Consider the following 17,933-nt stretch of genomic DNA (forward strand, 5'->3'; position numbering starts at 1 on the left):
GTAATAAGAAATTCCTGTGTACAACGGGGCCTTGATTTTTTTTTTTTAATACTTTCTAACTAGACTAATTTCTTTGAAGCACATTGTATTTATATTTTCATCCCCGTTTAGAATTTAACATTTCCTTCTGACTTGCTCTCCTTCCATAAGAAAAGAAAGAAAGAGTCCAGGAAAAAAGTTTCAGAAACAAGAAGATGAAAAGTTCAAGATTCTAAGCCGACTTATTTATTTCAAAAATCCCTAATAACCTGGAGATACTCCTGTTCTATCTGAAGGCTCACTGTGGGTTACCACACTCCCTTGCAGGGGCTAAGTGCCCCTACCTGAGCCTTTTGTGATCACCTGGCCTCTTGACGTGGGGTTGGGTGAGCAGTCCTGGACCCCTGGGAACCAGCTGTCCACAGGCAATGGGAGAGATCCAATTTCCACGCCAGTGGCTAAATGCTTAGAGCCTGGCTTTTGAAACCTATAAGTATTAGGCTTTAGTCCATTCATATGCAGACTTTGACAGGGGAGGTCTTAGAATCATTTCTTTAAGTAAGGCCTTATTGGGTAAAGGTTCTTGAGAAAATGGTTTTATTCCATTTTACTTTTTAAAATTAATTTATTATTTATTTTTGGCTGCGTTGGGGCTTTGTCGCTGCGTACGGCTTTCTCTAGTTGCGGCGAGCGGGGGCTACTCTTCGTTGCAGTGAGCGGGCTTCTCATTGCGGTGGCTTCTCTTGTTGGGGAGCACGGGCTCTAGGCGCGCGGGCTTCAGTAGTTGTGGCTCGCGGGCTCAGTAGTTGTGGCGCACGGGCTCTAGAGCACAGGCTCAGTAGTTGTGGCGCACGGGCTTAGTTGCTCCGCGGCATGTGGGATCTTCCTGGACCAGAGATCGAACCCGCGTCCCCTGCATTGGCAGGTGGATTCTCAACCACTGCGCCACCAGGGAAGCCCGAGAAAATGGTTTTAAATTGCTAGCATCCCCTGTGTGTACTGCAGTGCTTCATGCGGAAGGACTAACCATGTTCTCATACTGGTTAAGTTCCCAGGCTGGCTCACGGGAACTAGCCTACTGGAAATATTAATGCTATATAATTGGATGGTATCCATCTTGGATATGGATGCATTTTCATCCACTGGGAACATGAACAACGCCCAGGAGCATCAAGATACTGAAATTATTTCCCTCTCAGGCAATTTTGTGAATGAGTGAAAACCGGCAGCTCCAGCACAGTGGGTCAGATTCTCTCTTCTCTTGGCCCAAGCTGTAGATTTCCAGTGCTTTGCACCCTGTGGTCCAGTCTTCCTGTTCCAAGCCTGCTTCTCTGTGTCACACTTCCTCCTACCCCCCGGCCCAGAGGATAACACTGGGGGCTGGTCTAGGGGTTAATGAACCCTGCTTGCTCTGTGGGCAGGAGGGTGCAGAGGAAGGGAGGACGAGGGAGGGAGGACAGTCCTGAAACAGGAAGCGAGAAAGCTCATCCTCTAGGACGAACCAGACATGCTCCACGGGACCCATGTATCTGGCGTGAACCCATGGAGTGGGGCTGGCTGTTTACCCAGCTGGCTTCTATCCATACAGCCCCAGAAACCCGTGAGTTCAAAGGTAAAGTTTGGGCCTAGCGTATTCATTCATATTGAACAGTATCAATTGTCACATTCTTTTTGACTGTCTCCTTTCCAGCAAAAAGTTAAAACGTTTTCTCGTTTCTTGTTTAAATGAAAATTCCGCCACCTCCGCTTTGAACTGCAGTATTTTACACCCCTGAGTCTCAGGACATTGCTTAGTGTGGTTAAGGAATTATGTGTGAAAACCTGTGTGGTTCATTTCTCTTGTTTCCTCCGGGGAAATTAATGACTGACCCATATACAGAGTCTCAGCCCTGATTCTCCCTCGGAGATGAACTTGGAGTGTCAGCAGATGACGGGGCGCTGTCTTCACGGACTTCCTTCCCTTGAAGGTGGGGGGCAGACGGGAGTACGTGTTTCCGTGGAGCAGCTCACGTCTCCAGAATGTTCCATCTCACTGTCCTGCGTCCTTGAAGATGCGCTCAGTTTTGTTCTGATTCTGTCTCTGAGTCCGGCTAACTTGGTGGGCTCCCCACATGCATTTGTATGGAAACTAACAAGCTTTTCAGAAGAAGGAACGCTGCCCTGGGCTGCTCCGTTAGGGCCCTCTTGCTTTTTACAGTTTTTCTTTTCCCCTTTCTAACCTGTGTCTCCTTAAATGCCCTTTCTTCCCCTGTATAGTTTCCAACCAGCTGCTCTCTGTTTAATCTCAATTTTAGGAAGACCTTTGCCATCAGACACTTATTGGAACATTGTAAGGTATTTCTTAGTTTAATCAGGAAAGGGTGCAGGTAACTCTTCCTGCAGGTCAGGAAGAGGGGCCCGTCTGCAGTTTACACGGCTGGAAAGGCCAGACCGTTTTGTTACCCCATCCCTTGCTTCACGCCGCCGAGGCCTGCAGACATGGGCCCTGATGGCACGTCTCTGCAAGAGAAGAAAGGAAATCTGTGTCCAGATATTTGTGTTGACCCAAATTTCTGGTCAAGGGTTTGGCACGATGACTGTGAACTCTGGCATCATAATTCCCAGTCCTGCTGCGACAGTGGCTCTTTTCACCCTAAAAGGAGAGAGAAGACTGCTCTCCACCCACCCCCCCGGGCTCCTGATCTCACCATCAGGGCGCAGCCCGAGGGACCCACATTCATCCACTAGGGTGAGGATTAAAGCATCTTCTGGGGTTTTCGGTCCTGCAGTGAAAAGCTTTAGAGGTTGACCCACGACTCTCCAGGTACCCTGGGCTTCTGTCTGGACGCAGGGGGCCTCAGCCAGCTCTGCAGTGACAGGCGGTGCTCTTTAGGGGGGCAGCTTCTGACCCTCATGGCCAGAGTCTGTTCTGCAGGACTTGGGGTGCTTCCCAGGTTGCGGAGGTGGAGCCCTTGCCATGCACGGGGATGGTGAATGTTCCATGGTGTCCCCAAGCCTGGGCCCGGCTCAGAGGGCATCAGGGGTGGCCCACGAAGGGAGCAGCTCATTTTCAAGGCTGTGTAAAAAGTTCACGTGTCATGTCCTTCTTGTCTCTTCCTTGTGACACAGGGCCAAGCACACCTGCAAAAAAACACTGCTGGAGGAGGTGCAGGAGCTGGAGAGGAAGTCCAGGGTGATGGGAAGAGCAGTGCTCCGGGACAGTGACGGAAAGAGGTGGGGAGCCCCGGGCCGACGCGCTGGGATCCCCTCTCCTTTCTCCCGCCTTTCGTTCCCGGGTTTCCTTCCCGCTTCTCGGTGTGCGGTGTCAGATGGGTTGCGTGAGGTGTAAGTCTCGCCCTCCCAGGGGCAACGTGAAATCTGACTTTTGGGTCCCTGGGTCTGCCCCCCGGGGTGAGATGGGGGTTTATGTGGGGTCTGGACATGGGAAAACAACCCACGCGCGGAAAATAGAAATAGTAGCATTGTGACCTTCAGGGGAAGTTCTGTGTTGGCAGTATTAGTAGAGTGTTTAAAAACCAGGCCTTTTGATACCAGGCCCAATTATGACACTAAAGTGTATCTGCCCTGAAGGTTTGCTGGCTGAAGAATGCGTGTTATTCGTGTAGATTTGGCTACAGTTCTTTTCAGGTATACACGGGGTTGGTTTTGTTTTGTTTTGTTTTGTTTTTAATTAATTAATTAATTTATTTATTTATTTTTGGCTGTGTTGGGTCTTCGTTTCTGTGCGAGGGCTTTCTCTAGTTGCAGCAAGCGGGGGCCACTCTTCATCGCGGTGCGCGGGCCTCTCACTATCGCGGCCTCTCTTGTTGCGGAGCACAGGCTCCAGATGCGCAGGCTCAGTAGTTGTGGCTCACGGGCCCAGTTGCTCCGCGGCACGTGGGATCTTCCCAGACCAGGGCTCGAACCCGTGTCCCCTGCATTGGCAGGCGGATTCCTAACCACTGCGCCACCAGGGAAGCGCTGTTTTGTTTTTAATGAATTATTTTTTTACTGCTGGTGTTGGGAAAGCATCACGTGACCTACTGGCTGGTCCAGGGATGCAAGGGCTCCTGACCCCCCCTTCTTTCTCATACAGCCTCAGCCTCCCACCCCCACCCACCCCCACCCACCCCCCACCCCCGCACCCCCCGCACCTAACTGCTGGGCATGTGAGTAGGTTTTGTTTAATCGCATATGTTTAAACGTTATCAGATTGCATTTGGTTAAAATTTACCAAAGGAAATTGACCTGGGCCCAAGGAGAATTCACAGGGTAGTAAGGAGACTTTTGCTGCCTTAGGGACATGAATGTCTGGGAAATTATGAGCACAACTCCTCTCAGTGCTTAGAAGGAACCCTGTAGCCAACTGCTGAAGAAACAAAAATCTGGAGGTTGAATACTTCTATTATATTTATATTCTGTTTTGTTTCTATTCTGTTGTACCATCTTTCAAAGCAGTGAAAACAAAGCATTTTGTTTGTTTTATTTTGCTTTTAGGAAAGACAATCCAAACATTTTGAGAAGTATTCGGAATATTATCTCAAACGACTAGATATTTTAGGAAAGGGGTTGGAGAGTATAGGGTTGACGAGTATGGAGTTGAAGTTGTGGTTTCTGTGTGTGCTTGTGACTTAACTGTATTGAGTCCATTAGCATTCACTGTATGGCAGCTGTGCTAGTTGTTGTAAGCAGTTATCTATCAAAGGGACAAAGAGTCACTGCCCGAAGCTTCAAGTCAGGACTGGGGCGGGCGGGGCCGGGCTTTAAGGTGGTCTGTGTGTAACTGTTACACGGGCCACACAGGCTAAGGGTGAGCAGGGCTCTTCTCCCCATTAGACATCGGGAAGCCTTTCTCGGTGACAGGATGGGCTTTGAGGACGGGGAGATGGTAATGGACAGAAAGGATGAGGGCATGTCTGCGGCAGATGCCTGGGCAAAGGCTTGAGTCGGACGTGTGCAGGGGGGGACCGCGTGCGCCCACAGAGCTCAGAGCCCGCGTTTGAATTCTGGCCCTGATGAGCCATGCGGCCTTGGGTGAGAGATTGCCTATAACGAGACTGTCCTCATCTGTTCTAGAAGAAGGCCAATGGCCGGCTGGTGGGGGAGGCGTGTTGTGTTAGGGTTTTATGGAACAAGACGCGTGACAGCACATTGACCCGTGGAGACCAGCTAAACATCGGGGGCTGGGCTTCAGTCTGGCAGAAGGGTCGTGATGTTGAAGGGTGTCGTGGGCCGTCAGCCTTGAGAGAGCTTGTGGTTGATTTAAAAAATGTAATTTTTAAAAACTATTTATTTTTTTATTGAGGTGTCGTTGATTTCCAATGTGTGTTAGTTTCAGGTGTACCGCAGAGGGATTCAGTTATGCCTACATATGTGTATATATACACACACATGCTTTTGCAGATTCAAAAAGAATGTAATTTCTAAATGCACTTATCCCGTTCAAAATTCACTTTTACATGTTCGGCTGGATCAGAAGACAGCTGGAGTTTAAACGTGGTCTCCTGCCTTCTGCGTTCTGGGATCTCTTCGGTGGGCGCTCTGTACGCTTGCGACGGTGGTAGTTGATGGGAGTGTCTGTGAACGGCTGGGTGCAGGAGGTCCTCGAGGGGTCACGGCCTCCTTTCTCTCTGTCCCAGGATCTGGCCTCACTCCTGTGCTCCTAGGAAGACAGTTCGGGGGCCCCAGGCCTCCCACCATCCTCGGTGCCACCTCCCCGCACATCTGACTTCTCCCTCCTAATGGCCCCCAGGTCTCCTGGGTGGTCCGTGTGCAGCCTGGATAGACAGCTGCTCTCTTTCGGAGAAGCCTCTGCCCTCACAGTTGTTCCTTCATCACCTGCTTGGATTCCGGAGCTGCTGCGGGCTGGGGGAGGGGTGGCCAGGGCAGGAGTGCGGGCAGAGATTTCTGCAGCGCTGTCCTGCCTTCCGAAGAGTCAGGGACCGACTCCCTCTCTGAGAGACCCTGAGTGTCCTGTCTCTTCTCTCAGCTCCCCGTGCCCGACTCCCCACCCCGTCGGATGTCTGGGTTCACCCGTGCATCTCTCTCCCGCTGTCAGTCTGGCACGTAGGGGCAGCTCTGTAAATATTTGTTGACTGAGCGGAAACGCGAAAGTCCGGTGAAGAGAGGAAGGTGAGCCTGCAGCTTCCGTGCACCTGGTGCTCCGGGGCATTTGCTCCTGTTGCAAGTGGCCACAGAGGGATACAGGCCATCGCTTGGCCTCTAGTGACGGGGCCCGTCATCTCGTGGCTTGAGAGTAGGGCTCACGTGGAAGCGCAGATGGGGAGGTGGTCCTATCTGTGCAGAGACGAACCGGCCTGGAGCAGGTCCTCCCCACCTCCCACTGCCCCAGTGTCCAGGCATCCTGCCTCCCTGACCATCGCCGTTCCTCGGCTCAGCTCTGACACCCTTCCCGAGGGCCCCTCGAGGACAGCCTGCCAAGTCTGAAAACCCCGATCCAAGTGGCTGGCAAATAGTCTAGCCGTTTTTCTCAGGAATGTACTCACAAGAAATAGAACCAAAATCTTTATGCATGAATCCTAAAACCCCTTTTGTGCCAAATGACCATTTTGAAATGGTAGCTGGAGATGCTTAAGTGTCCCTATGTGCCCTTAATTCATTCGGTAAAATACTTGAACATTTTATTGATCTTATCTAAGCCCCCAAACTTTTTCACGATTTTGATAAAACCTTAAAATTTCATGAACCGGCTTCTGCCCTTTCTCATGAGTAAATCGGCTTCCAAAATTAACCTGTGTCCTTTGGGCATAAATCAGCCCGTTCTCATGACTTAGAGAAAACAAGCTGATAATGAGAAGGGGAATTAGATATCTAGAAAATATCATGAAGTAAGAAATACCAAGGGAATGAACAAAAATGGGTTTTCTTGATTTTTAGTTTGTTTTTTTCTGGGTGGAGCACTTTTCTCGCTGTGTAGTTTGTGTAGCTTAGAGATGCTGGACACTTAGTGGTATTTAGATTGTTCAGAATACCTTTCCCCAAACCATCTTCCCAGTGATCTTTCCCAGGAGACAGCCCTACTGTTCTGTCTGTGGAGCAGAGTCTTGTCATGCACACCATTACTTTGTACCATCTGAAAAATGAGGAGCTAAGCGGAAGAATTCCTTGTTTCAATATTTGGTAATATTTTTTCCCTCTTTATTCCTTTTTTTTTATATAATTGAAGCACAGTTGATTTACAACGTCGTGTTAATTTCTGCTGTACAGCAAAGTGACTCAGTTATACATATACATCCATTCTTTTTTATATTTTCCATTATGGTCTGTCTCAGGATATTGAATATAGTTCCCTGTGCTCTACAGTAGGACCTTGTTGTTCATCCATCCCTCTTTATTCCCAACGTGTAACTCATTCTTTTTTTTTTTTTTTCTGCTGGAAGAAAATCTACTGATGCTCACTTACTTTACAAATATAATTCAAACAAACGCCTAAAATGTCATGTAAGATGACAAACTAATTTTTTCCCCTTAAACTTTTTTTCTTCCTTGGTGTGTGGTAGGGGGGTGTCCTGGTCTTTTAGGTGTTTCATCAAAGCGAGAAAAAAGGTTGAATGTATTTGATGAAAACACCTAGTTTCCCAGTTAATGCTTAGTCTGGATAAACAACAAGGAGACCCTTGTCTTGTTCCAGACCTTCTTTCTGTTCATCATAGTTGGTGGGAGGGGAGTGGGGTGGGCCCTGCGCTGATTTTCTCCAGTTTCAAGGTCAAGAGTTCTGGTTGCTGCCCCTGCCTTGGGCCAGCAAGGCAGTGGGATTCTCTTTCGCTTTAGTGCTTTCCCCGAGTACAGCTTATGCTGAGCCCTGGGTAAAGGAAGCCATGCGGCTGGTCCTCCCCGGGCCGTGAGCCATCACTGCATCCCCCGTATGGTTTTCTATCCTTTGTGAACACTGATGCACAGGCTCCCTGCCCACCCCCCCGCCCTCCCCTGCCTGAGCCAGCGCTCACGGGGAAATCTAGACGGCCGCCCACCTCTCGGGAATTCCAGAGGAATCTGATCCGCTCCTCTGTCTGGGCCACGGCCTGTGTCCACCCAGCTTCCATTCCATCAAGGCTACTCCACACGGCCAGGGTGCTGTCCTCACTGACGATCTGCGCCTCCTCATGGAGTGTTATCTGCCAACAACCAGAGTCAGAGCCTGAAACACATCAGCAAGATTTTCAGACAAAGGAAAGCTTGTCCACTCCCCCCGACCAGGCCGTACTCTCCCAGGCTCTTTTGAAACCAATTACATTAAAAAGAAAACACAGGGCTTCCCTGGTGGCGCAGTGGTTGAGAATCTGCCTGCCAATGCAGGGGACACGGGTTCGAGCCCTGGTCTGGGAAGATGCCACATGCCACGGAGCAACTAGGCCCGTGAGCCACAACTACTGAGCCTGCGCGTCTGGAGCCTGTGCTCCGCAACAAGAGAGGCCGCGATAGTGAGAGGCCCGCGCACCACGATGAAGAGTGGCCCCCGCTCACCGCAACTAGAGAAAAGCCTGCACACAGCAACGAAGACCCAACACAGCCAAAAATAAATAATTAAAAATAAATGAAAAAAAAAAGAAAACACAAAAACTTCCCAATACATTTTGAGTGTGTACTCAACTAAAAAATATCCATTATGCTTTGGTCTTTAAACAGAAATCCTTTGATGTTTAAAATAGTGTTGGTATCGTCATATCTCCAAGTCAAAATTGGTACAACTGCTGAGTCAAAGATGAGTATAAACAAGGCCCAAAACAGGAGATGCACCAACTTTACTGTGTATTATTTCTCCAATATAAGCCTTATGTCATTTCAGGAAAAATACTTTTTTTCTCAAAGTATAGGGTGTGAGCTCTGTCTTCCTTTTGTTTCCCTCCCACCCCTTCTCCCACTTTTTTCCTCTAAAATACCTATTAGTCATTTTATTAGCTAAAAGGTTAGGAAACTATGGCATCAGTTTAGCGAACCTCTCCAGACCAGGTGGCAAATGTCTGCCTCCAACATCTGGTTAAGATTTATTTTACTTCCAGCTGCATTTTTTCCATCAATGTGTCATGAAGCTCAGGAAAGAGCAGAGACTGTAGAGACAGACCTGAATTGAGCTCCAAGCCCTGCCACTCACTGAGCTGTGTGACCTTGGCTGAGTTACTAACGTCTCTGAACTTTAGTTTGCTTATCATCAATTTGGTTTGAGGTTTAAATGAAATAATACAGGTTAAATCTATAGCATATGTAGACTTTCAGAAAGCGTTAACACCCCTATGTCTCTAACTTAGAAGCAGAATCACAATTCAGTTTCGCTGGCCCTTTGAACACACATGGTTTTCCCAGAGGACGTGGACAGACAACGGAGTCAGATCCCTGTCCTGGAGGGACCCAGACCTGAGGACAAATGCTTCCTCTCCAGACACACTGACATTGCTCACTCGTGTCTGACTTCTCCCACTATCCTAACATCTGCCTGGGCTTCCCTTAGTACATTCATTTTTCAAGTTTTCTAAATTATTCAGATATTCAACATACATGAGAGTAGAGAGACGAAGACAACGAATTGCTGTGTACTCATTTCCCGGATTCAACACTTACCAAGATTTTGCCACAGCTGCTTCATCTAGCCCCTTTTTGCCCCTATATTTTTGGGGGTGGGGTGGGCCATGCTGTGTAGCTTACAGGATGACCTTAGCTCCCCGACCAGCGATTGAACCCGGGCCCCCTGCCATGGCAGCTCAGAGCCCTAATTAGCCACTGGACCACTAGGGAATTCCCCACCCCTATTTTTTCTTTGCAAATCCCAGACGTGACAGCATTTCACCCTTACATACTTCAACATGTAGCTCTAAATTTCTTACATTATAACGTGTCTATAACTAATACATCTTACCCTTGGCTTGTGTTGTGACATAGAAACACTATAACTCCAGTGCCTGTTATCACATCTAATAATTAACCATCATTCCTCTGTATCGGCTGATACTCAGTCCATAAGGAGATCTTCTGGATCGTCTCAGCCCTGTCTTTTTAGGGTTTTATTAGATTTGTTTTAGGATCTAGGCGAGGTCCACACGTAATCTTTTTGGCTGTGTTTCTAAGTCTCTTTTAATCTCAAGAAGTGCCCCCTTGCTTGTTTTTAATGCCATGGGCTTAACAGAATTAGATTTTTCTCATCATGATCATCACCATGGGCAGCGCATGACAGTTTCCCCCTGTGCAGAGGGGGGAGCTTGGCCTTTGGGAGGTAGACTCACCTGCCCAGGTGGCCCAACTAAACAGGGGCTGCACCCCATCTCCTAAGTCCAGGCCTTTTTCCAAGAAGCCAAGATACTGACAATCACCCAAGTGTTTCCATTTCCGATTTGACCTTCATTAGAGTCCCCGGAAAGCAGCGGAGCCCTGGAGGCCAGGAGGGGTGCCTGCCCGGGGGCGGGAGCCCCATCAGAGGCCGCAGACCAGGGCCCGCCGTTGGCCAGCCTGATGGGGTCGTGAGCAGAACTCTGCAGGAGCCAGAGAGTCGTGGTGCTGGTGGCTTTAGGGCCCCACATGTAGAAAGAACATGGAACAGACTTGTTGAGAAAGTGACTTCCAGCCAGCATCACCTACTGGGGACCAGCGTGTCTATAAAAGAACCTGAGTGTGTTTAATCCCGTGTGGGGAAGAACCTTGGGCAAGGGCTAAGTCCGGCAGATATTTTAGTTTAGAGACCGAGGAGCTTTCTCAGGAAAACCACCAACTGGGGAGTCAGCAACACTCCCAGGCGAGACCAGGGAAACCTCAGAACAGGTGAGGAAATGCATTCGTAGGACAGAGAGAGTGAAATGACAGGAGGGCTGATGGGATTACCCAGGTGAGGATTTCTGGGGACTGTTTGCATCCTGGGCACAGGAAGGAAAGGATGAGGGAATAAACTCTTAAGGAGGCGAGAGGCCTAATTAGCATTCGATTAATGAACACCTAAGCTGCCGTGTCAACGAAAAATAATTGGCTCTGTTATTTTACGGATGTGCCATTCTGAGGGCCTTTTTGTGGTTGTTATGGCCTGGTGTTTAATAATTGAAACAACTTTTCTGAATACCATTTGTCATTTGTTTTGAAACAAGAAAAGGATTTCTCCTCCACCTTTGAGTGGTGTGTTAGCTGCTCTAGAAGCTGCCCAGAGCCCGGCCACTGCCCACGGCTTGATGAACGATGACAGCCTCTTTACAGGACGCCTGGAGAGGGCCGGGAAGGAACTCTGTTTCCTTGCAATGTAGGGAGGTGACAGGGGTGACAGATTCGGTGTTGGTCAGTGGTTTGCTGGCAACAGTCCTCATCCTATTTCTCGGATGACTTGAATACATTTATTTTTTGGATTATGACTTAAGTTAGCTCAATGTCAACTTCACCTGCCAAAAGTTGGCAGATAAGGTCATTTTTACTCGTGAAGTTAATGTCAGTAAGTAACTAGCGCTGATGGCTCACTGCATCCCTTTTAAACTAACATGAAACATCTTAATCTTTTTTTTTTTGAAAGTTGATTTTATTTAAGCAACAAAAGAAACAATCAAAGGTCGACTGGAAAGTTTTGTTTTTGTTGTATAGGTCATATAATTTGAATAGTGATGTTTTACATTCCAAGCAGGGATTAGTTCTTTGGGAAATTCTTAGAAGATCTTGGCTAATTGCTTTTCTTTCATTATCTGTGAGTTGTTTGTCTCCCCTGTCTTCGCTGCCTACAGCTGGGAGGGGAGCAAAACATCCCAGCTGGCCGAAAATGGGTGACCAGGGAACACCCGCTTTGAAACTGAGTCACAATGAGATAATTGCCAGGACGAACCAGATCCTCTGGCCTGTTTCATTCCTCAGTTCTTGGGGAGGCCGAGGAAAGAAGTGTAGACTTTCTGACACCCTGAAAGTACGGGTACAGAGTGGTTTTTGTAGTGCGTGCACGACAATTACCGAATCCCCTGGTCGTACTGGACTGTCGGAGGGAAGGAGAAGTTGAGGCGTGCTGCTGGACATTTTGCATTCATGGCTGATGTCTGCTTCTGCCCCGACACTACTCTGAACACATCGCCCGGGTCCCAGGTGTGGTCGGTGGTGTCAGGTGAGGGGGCCCCCATCTCTGTTAGCTGGCTGGCACTTGGAAGGCCAGTCTAGGCCCATGTGGTCACAGGTGAATATGACATCATTGGCCTTGTGGTTGAGAAGAACTTGGAGAACATGTAAAAGTTACAGCCAGGAGATGGTCACCGTAGCGGGCATCACTGCATTTAGCGATAGATTTATTTGTGTCTCATGATAGTAAATCCTTCCCTGGGCCAGGACACAGGACACAGGAACGACTGCTAACCATGGCGCCTCGGTTTTCAGCCACTCAGGGAGCCCAGCGAAGTCTTCCTAACAAGGCAGTGGAAAAAGGGATCTTCAGTGTTTATTCTCTCTCTAGTAATTAGGATCGGTTCAGGGCGTGGTCGGCGGCGGTAACCGGGAGTTCACACTTGCTAATGAGTCACCACGTTGGCTGCATAGCGAATAGAACCAGTGGTGTCTTAATCGGGGCCGAGTCGGAAGCGAGGGCGGGCCAGGCCAGGGCGCAGCTCGGAACAAGAGAGACAGGTCCCCGCTGTGCTGGGGCTCACGTGGTCCCGTGAAGGAACACGTGAATGAACAGGAGAAAATGAGGAAAGTGAGGCAGAGCTCTGTCCTGGGGCATGACTGGCCGGGCTGGAGTGGGCAGGAAGGCCTCCCAGGATGGCACTTACCGAGACCCAAATAAAAACAGTACACACGGCCACCCAGACGGAGATCTGGGGAAGGAGCCCTGCTGGCTGCACAGAGGGCTGGTGGGAAGGCCAAGGGGGCCCGCCTGGTCTGGCCGGTGCCTCCGAGGTGCGGGCAGAGTCTTCTAGGCGGCGGCAGGGCCCACGTCACTCGGTCCCTCGGGGTTTTGTGAGCCAGCCCAGGGGACCAGGGTTTCAGCCACCAGAGCCACGGGAAGGGTGTAAGCAAGGGGAACGCAGGACCCGGTTTTCTTGAATACGTGATTACCGTGATGTTTTAAAGCCATGGAATCCCATACCTAAATTAAAAAGTTAAGTAAAATACCAAAATATAAAACGGAAGGTATTTATTAGTATGAATTTATTATAAAAATTCAAATTAACACATGTATTTGTTTTAAAGTCAATCGGTGGTGACACTGAGATGATTTTTAAAATGACAAAAATCTGAAATTGGTATCTTAGGGAGGACAGATGTCTTATCTCTATATCCAGTTTTTCTCTACTTTCTTTTGGGTTGTACCTAGAAAAGCCTCGATGTACAAAACTTAGTTGCCAAATTTAAGGGTTTCACAGTTCACCTTGTAACCTCAGACAGTTTTTCTTTTTTTTCTTTATTATATTTAATGATGATTCATTTGCTTAAATTAATATATAAAATAATATTAATATATAATATTAAACAATTACATAATGATTTTATAATTATTAAATAATATATAAATATAAAGAACACATAACATATAAATAATATAAATTTGCTTAAATTTCTTATCAAAAATGTACAAGTCATATAAAGAAGCAACCAACAGCTTCTGTAAGCACTAAACTCTCTAAAATAGCATCGTGATAAATTGATTGCTCTCGTTGCAGAATTGACTGCAGACAGGAACAGGGGTCAAGCAAAGCACTCAGAGCTGAATAGGCTCATTGTCACTATTATGTTACATGAATGGACACATAAGAATGCTTTTTTAAAAATAGCAATATATAGTTACAACCTTTCTAATAAGTGACTGATAAATGTAAGATCAACTATAAGAACCTTTAGGATTTCCCTGGTGGCGCAGTGGTTGAGAATCTGCCTGCCAATGCAGGGGACACGGGTTCGAGCCCTGGTCTGGGAAGATCCCACATGCCGTGGAGCAACTGGGCCCGTGAGCCACAACTACTGAGCCTGCGCGTCTAGAGCCTGTGCTCCGCAACGGGAGAGGCCGCGATAGTGAGAGGCCCGCGCACCGCGATGAAGAGTGGCCCCCGTTTGCCGCAACTGGAGAAAGCCCTCACGCAGAAACGAAGACCCAACACAGCCATAAATAAATACATAAATAAAACTAAAAAAAAAAAAAAAAAAAAAGAATCCACCTGCCAATGCAGGGGGCACGGGTTCTAGTCCTGGTCCAGGAAGATCCCACATGCCATGGAGCAACTAAGCCCGTGCACCACAACTACTGAGCCTGCACTCTAGAGCCCGTGAGCCACAACTACTAAGCCTGCGCTCTAGAGCCCGTGAGCCACAGCTACTCAGCCCGCGTGCCACAACTACTGAAGCCCACGCACCTAGAGCCCATGCTCCGCAACAAAAGAAGCCACTGCAATGAGAAGCCCACACACTGCAACGAAGAGTAGCCCCCACTCGCCGCAACTAGAGAAAGCCCGCACACAGCAACGAAGACCCAACGCAGCCAAAAATAAAGAAATATAAATAAATAAATTTTAAAAACGAACCTTTAATGTGAGAACTTTCGGGAAGCAAGTTAACTTGAAACATTTGTGGTTTCTGATATATTAAGATTTAATATGGGGCTTCCCTGGTGGCGCAGTGGTTGAGAATCCGCCTGCCAATGCAGGGGACACGGGTTCGAGCCCTGGTCCAGGAAGATCCCACATGCCGCGGAGCAACTAAGCCCGTGCACCACAACTACTAAGCCTGCGCTCTAGAGCCCATGCGCCACAACTACTGAGCCTATGCGCCACAACTACTGAAGCCTGCGTGCCTAGAGCCCATGCTCTGCAACAAGAGAAGCCACCGCAGTGAGAAGCCTGTGCACCGCAACAAAGAGTAGCCCCCACTCGCCACAACTAGAGAAAGCCCGCATGCAGCAAGGAAGACACAGTGCAGCCAAAAATAAATAAATAAAATAATAAATAAAAATGATTTAATATGAATTATAGGAAATATTTATATGTGCTTATTTTAGTTAAATATTTTTAAAATATTTAAGGTATAAAGACTGTGATTTAGACTATGGTTTGAAAAACTAGTAAACAGTAACCTTAAAAGCATATATTATCCTTGTATTTCAATTCAATCACCAAATCCAGACGCATATATTCTGCAAAAAACTTAAAGTGTTTATAAGAATATACGCTTTAGAGAGAGTAAAACACAATTACTTCAATATTACTTATAAATCTAATTTAGTAATATAAAATGAGTAACTTGAAGTTTTGGTATTTAAATTAAAAAGTAAAATTTAGGCAAGAGTTTTAGATGCACTCATTTAATTTACTGATAAATACAACTTTTCATTACTAATGAAATTTTAAAAATTTAAATTCTACCATATATTTCTTTTTGCCCATTCATCAGAAGTAGTCATGAATTTTAGGTATTCAAGGTATTTCTCGAATGATAGTTGTTTTGTTCATTAAGGCATTGATATATCACCCAGACCTTTTGTCTTCCTGGCTCTGTGTTACCTATACAGAAAGCATTTGCTTTTTTTAAAAGCACACAGGACAGGAACTTGCTGGAAGCACTTTTGTCACTTGGAACTCTGGGCTCCAGTCCAGGTGCATTTTTCGCCATCGCAAACATGTAGAAAACGGGAGACCAAGCCCTCTGCCTGCTCCACCAGGCAGCATCTTTCAGTCTTTCTTGCAGCACATGAAAGATGCTAAAGCACTCGATAGCAGAGATGTCTGGCTGGGCTGTGTGCAGGTCCGGTGGCCACCATGCTGCATTCTTTGACCAACATCACAGATATTCTTTGTCCTGGAGCTTTTGAGACCCAGCGACTTTCCAAAGTAAAATCCAAGTGAGCTTCTTATTTGATAACCCAGGGAAACGCTGCAGCTACATTTTCACTCCGTTCTGGCCTCTGCTTCTTGCATCTATAAATCGTGCCGTCCGATGGCTGAGGACCACGTTTCTGCTGTCCTTCAAGGTTTTTTGCTTGAGCTTTTTCAGCGTTGGGCAATGAAAACACCCTTTCGTCCTCAGAAACAACTGATTTGTACCTATGCTGTTTTGTAAAGACTGTCTACGGGCAAAGTGCGCCATCTGATTCCAGATAGAGAACTGTCTTGAGCATCTTGAGGAAATTCGCCTGCTCAGCCCAGCCGACGCCCTCCTTTCCTCCTTTCTTCTTTGATCCTTACAGGCGACTTTTCCTACTTCTTCCTTTTTGTGTAATATTCTCAAAGGACGAAACCACATCATTCCATCAGGTTTACCTCATAGCTGTGTCACTGCTGTGTTCCCTGCCTTCGTTTCTTTCTTGAACGCAGCAGCCTCTACTCTGCAGAGGTTTCATGGTTTCTGAGTCCTGTTCTTTTATAGCCCTGCTGGAGCGTGCCCAGCCTATGACATCAGTAGACACAGCAGGTAGGCTCAGAGATGCACCTGCTGTTCATCCATTTGAATTTTCTGTGCTGCTTTCGCGTTCATGTCAGCAGCAGATATGTTCACATACCTAACAACTGATTGATATGCATATTAGGTGCACATACACACACACATATACTCAGCCAGCATTCCTCATCTACCTCTACCATTTACAAGAACAACAAAAGATCATCTATTTCTATTTTTTTATTGAAGTGGTTGATTTATAATATTAGTTTCAGGTGTACAACAGAGTGATTCAATATTTTTATAGATTATACTCCATTTAAAGTTATTACAAGACAATGGCTATAATTCCCTGTGCTGTACAGTATATCCTTGTTGCTTATTCATTTTATTTTTATTTAAAAAAATTTTTTTTAATTAATTAATTAATTTATTTATTTATTTTTGGCTGTGTTGGGTCTTCGTTTCTGTGCGAGGGCTTTCTCTAGTTGCGGCAAGCGGGGGCCACTCTTCATCGCGGTGCGCGGGCCTCTCACTATCGTGGCCTCTCTTGTTGCGGAGCACAGGCTCCAGACGCGCAGGCTCAGTAATTGTGGCTCACGGGCCCAGTTGCTCCGCAGCATGTGGGATCTTCCCAGACCGGGGCTCGAACCCGTGTCCCCTGCATTGGCAGGCAGACTCTCGACCACTGCGCCACCAGGGAAGCCCTATTTATTTTATACATAGTTGTTTGTGTCTCTTAATCCCCATACCCCTATCTTGCCCCTCCCCCCTCCCCTCTCCCCACCGGGAGCCACTAGATTGTTTTCTGTATCTATGAGTCTGTTTCTATTTTGCTGTATACATTCATTTGTATTACTTTTTAGATTCCACATATAAGTGATATCATACAGTATTTGTCTTTCTCTGTCTGACTCATTTCACTAAGCATAATATTCTCTAGGTCCATGCATGGTTGCTTCAAATGACAGAATTTCATTCTTTTTATGGCTGAGTAATATTTCATTGTGTGTGTGTGTGTACATACGTACCTCACATCTTCTTAATCCAGTCATCTGTTGGTGGGTACTTAGGTTGCTTCCATATCTTAGCTATTGTAAATAATGCTTCTGTGAACATTGGGGTGCATTCATCTTTTCTAATTAGTCTTTTCATTTCCTTTGGATATATACCCAGTAGTGGGATTGCTGGGTCATGTGGTAGTTCTATTTTTAATTTTTTCAGGAACCTCCGTACTGTTATCCATAGTGGCCGCACCAATTTACATTCCCACCAACAGTGCACAAGTATTCCATTTGCTCCACCTCCTCACCGACACTTGTTATTTATTGTCCTTTTGATGACTGTCATCCTAACAGGGGTGAGGTGATAGCTCATTGTGGTTTTGATTTGCATTTCCCTGGTGATTACAGTGTTGAGCATTTTTTCCTGTGTCTGTTGGCCATCTGCATACCTTCTTTGGAAAAATGTCTGTTCAGGTCTTCTGCCTATTTTTTTATTGGGTTCTTTGTTTTTTGATATTGAGTTGTATGTGCTGTTTATATATTTTGGATATTCACCCCTTATCAGTCATATCATTTGCAAATATTTTCTCCCACTCAGTAGGTTGTCTTTTCATTTTGTCGATGGTTTCCTTTGCTGTGCAAAAGAAC

At 46.8% G+C, this 17,933-nt stretch overlaps 1 protein-coding gene and 1 long non-coding RNA gene across 3 annotated transcripts in view; one reads left to right on the plus strand and one right to left on the minus strand.

The window, feature by feature from the left end:
- LOC118884388 (phospholipid-transporting ATPase IB) overlaps positions 1–17,933 on the plus strand; it is a 545,038-nt gene that overhangs the window by 491,138 nt on the left and 35,967 nt on the right. For both annotated transcript variants that reach the window (XM_036832038.1, XM_036832037.1), the window contains exon 35: positions 3,088–3,192. In XM_036832038.1, coding sequence (XP_036687933.1) covers positions 3,088–3,192 — 105 coding nt within the window. The remainder of the gene's footprint in view (positions 1–3,087; positions 3,193–17,933) is intronic.
- On the minus strand, positions 1,006–17,670 carry LOC118884389. The gene is made up of 3 exons (XR_005017269.1): positions 17,598–17,670; positions 15,915–15,917; positions 1,006–1,018 (listed from the first exon to the last, which is right to left on the minus strand). It is a non-coding gene; the product is annotated as an uncharacterized LOC118884389 (long non-coding RNA).

Source organism: Balaenoptera musculus, chromosome 18, assembly GCF_009873245.2.
Source record: "Balaenoptera musculus isolate JJ_BM4_2016_0621 chromosome 18, mBalMus1.pri.v3, whole genome shotgun sequence".
Classification (NCBI taxonomy): domain Eukaryota; kingdom Metazoa; phylum Chordata; class Mammalia; order Artiodactyla; family Balaenopteridae; genus Balaenoptera; species Balaenoptera musculus.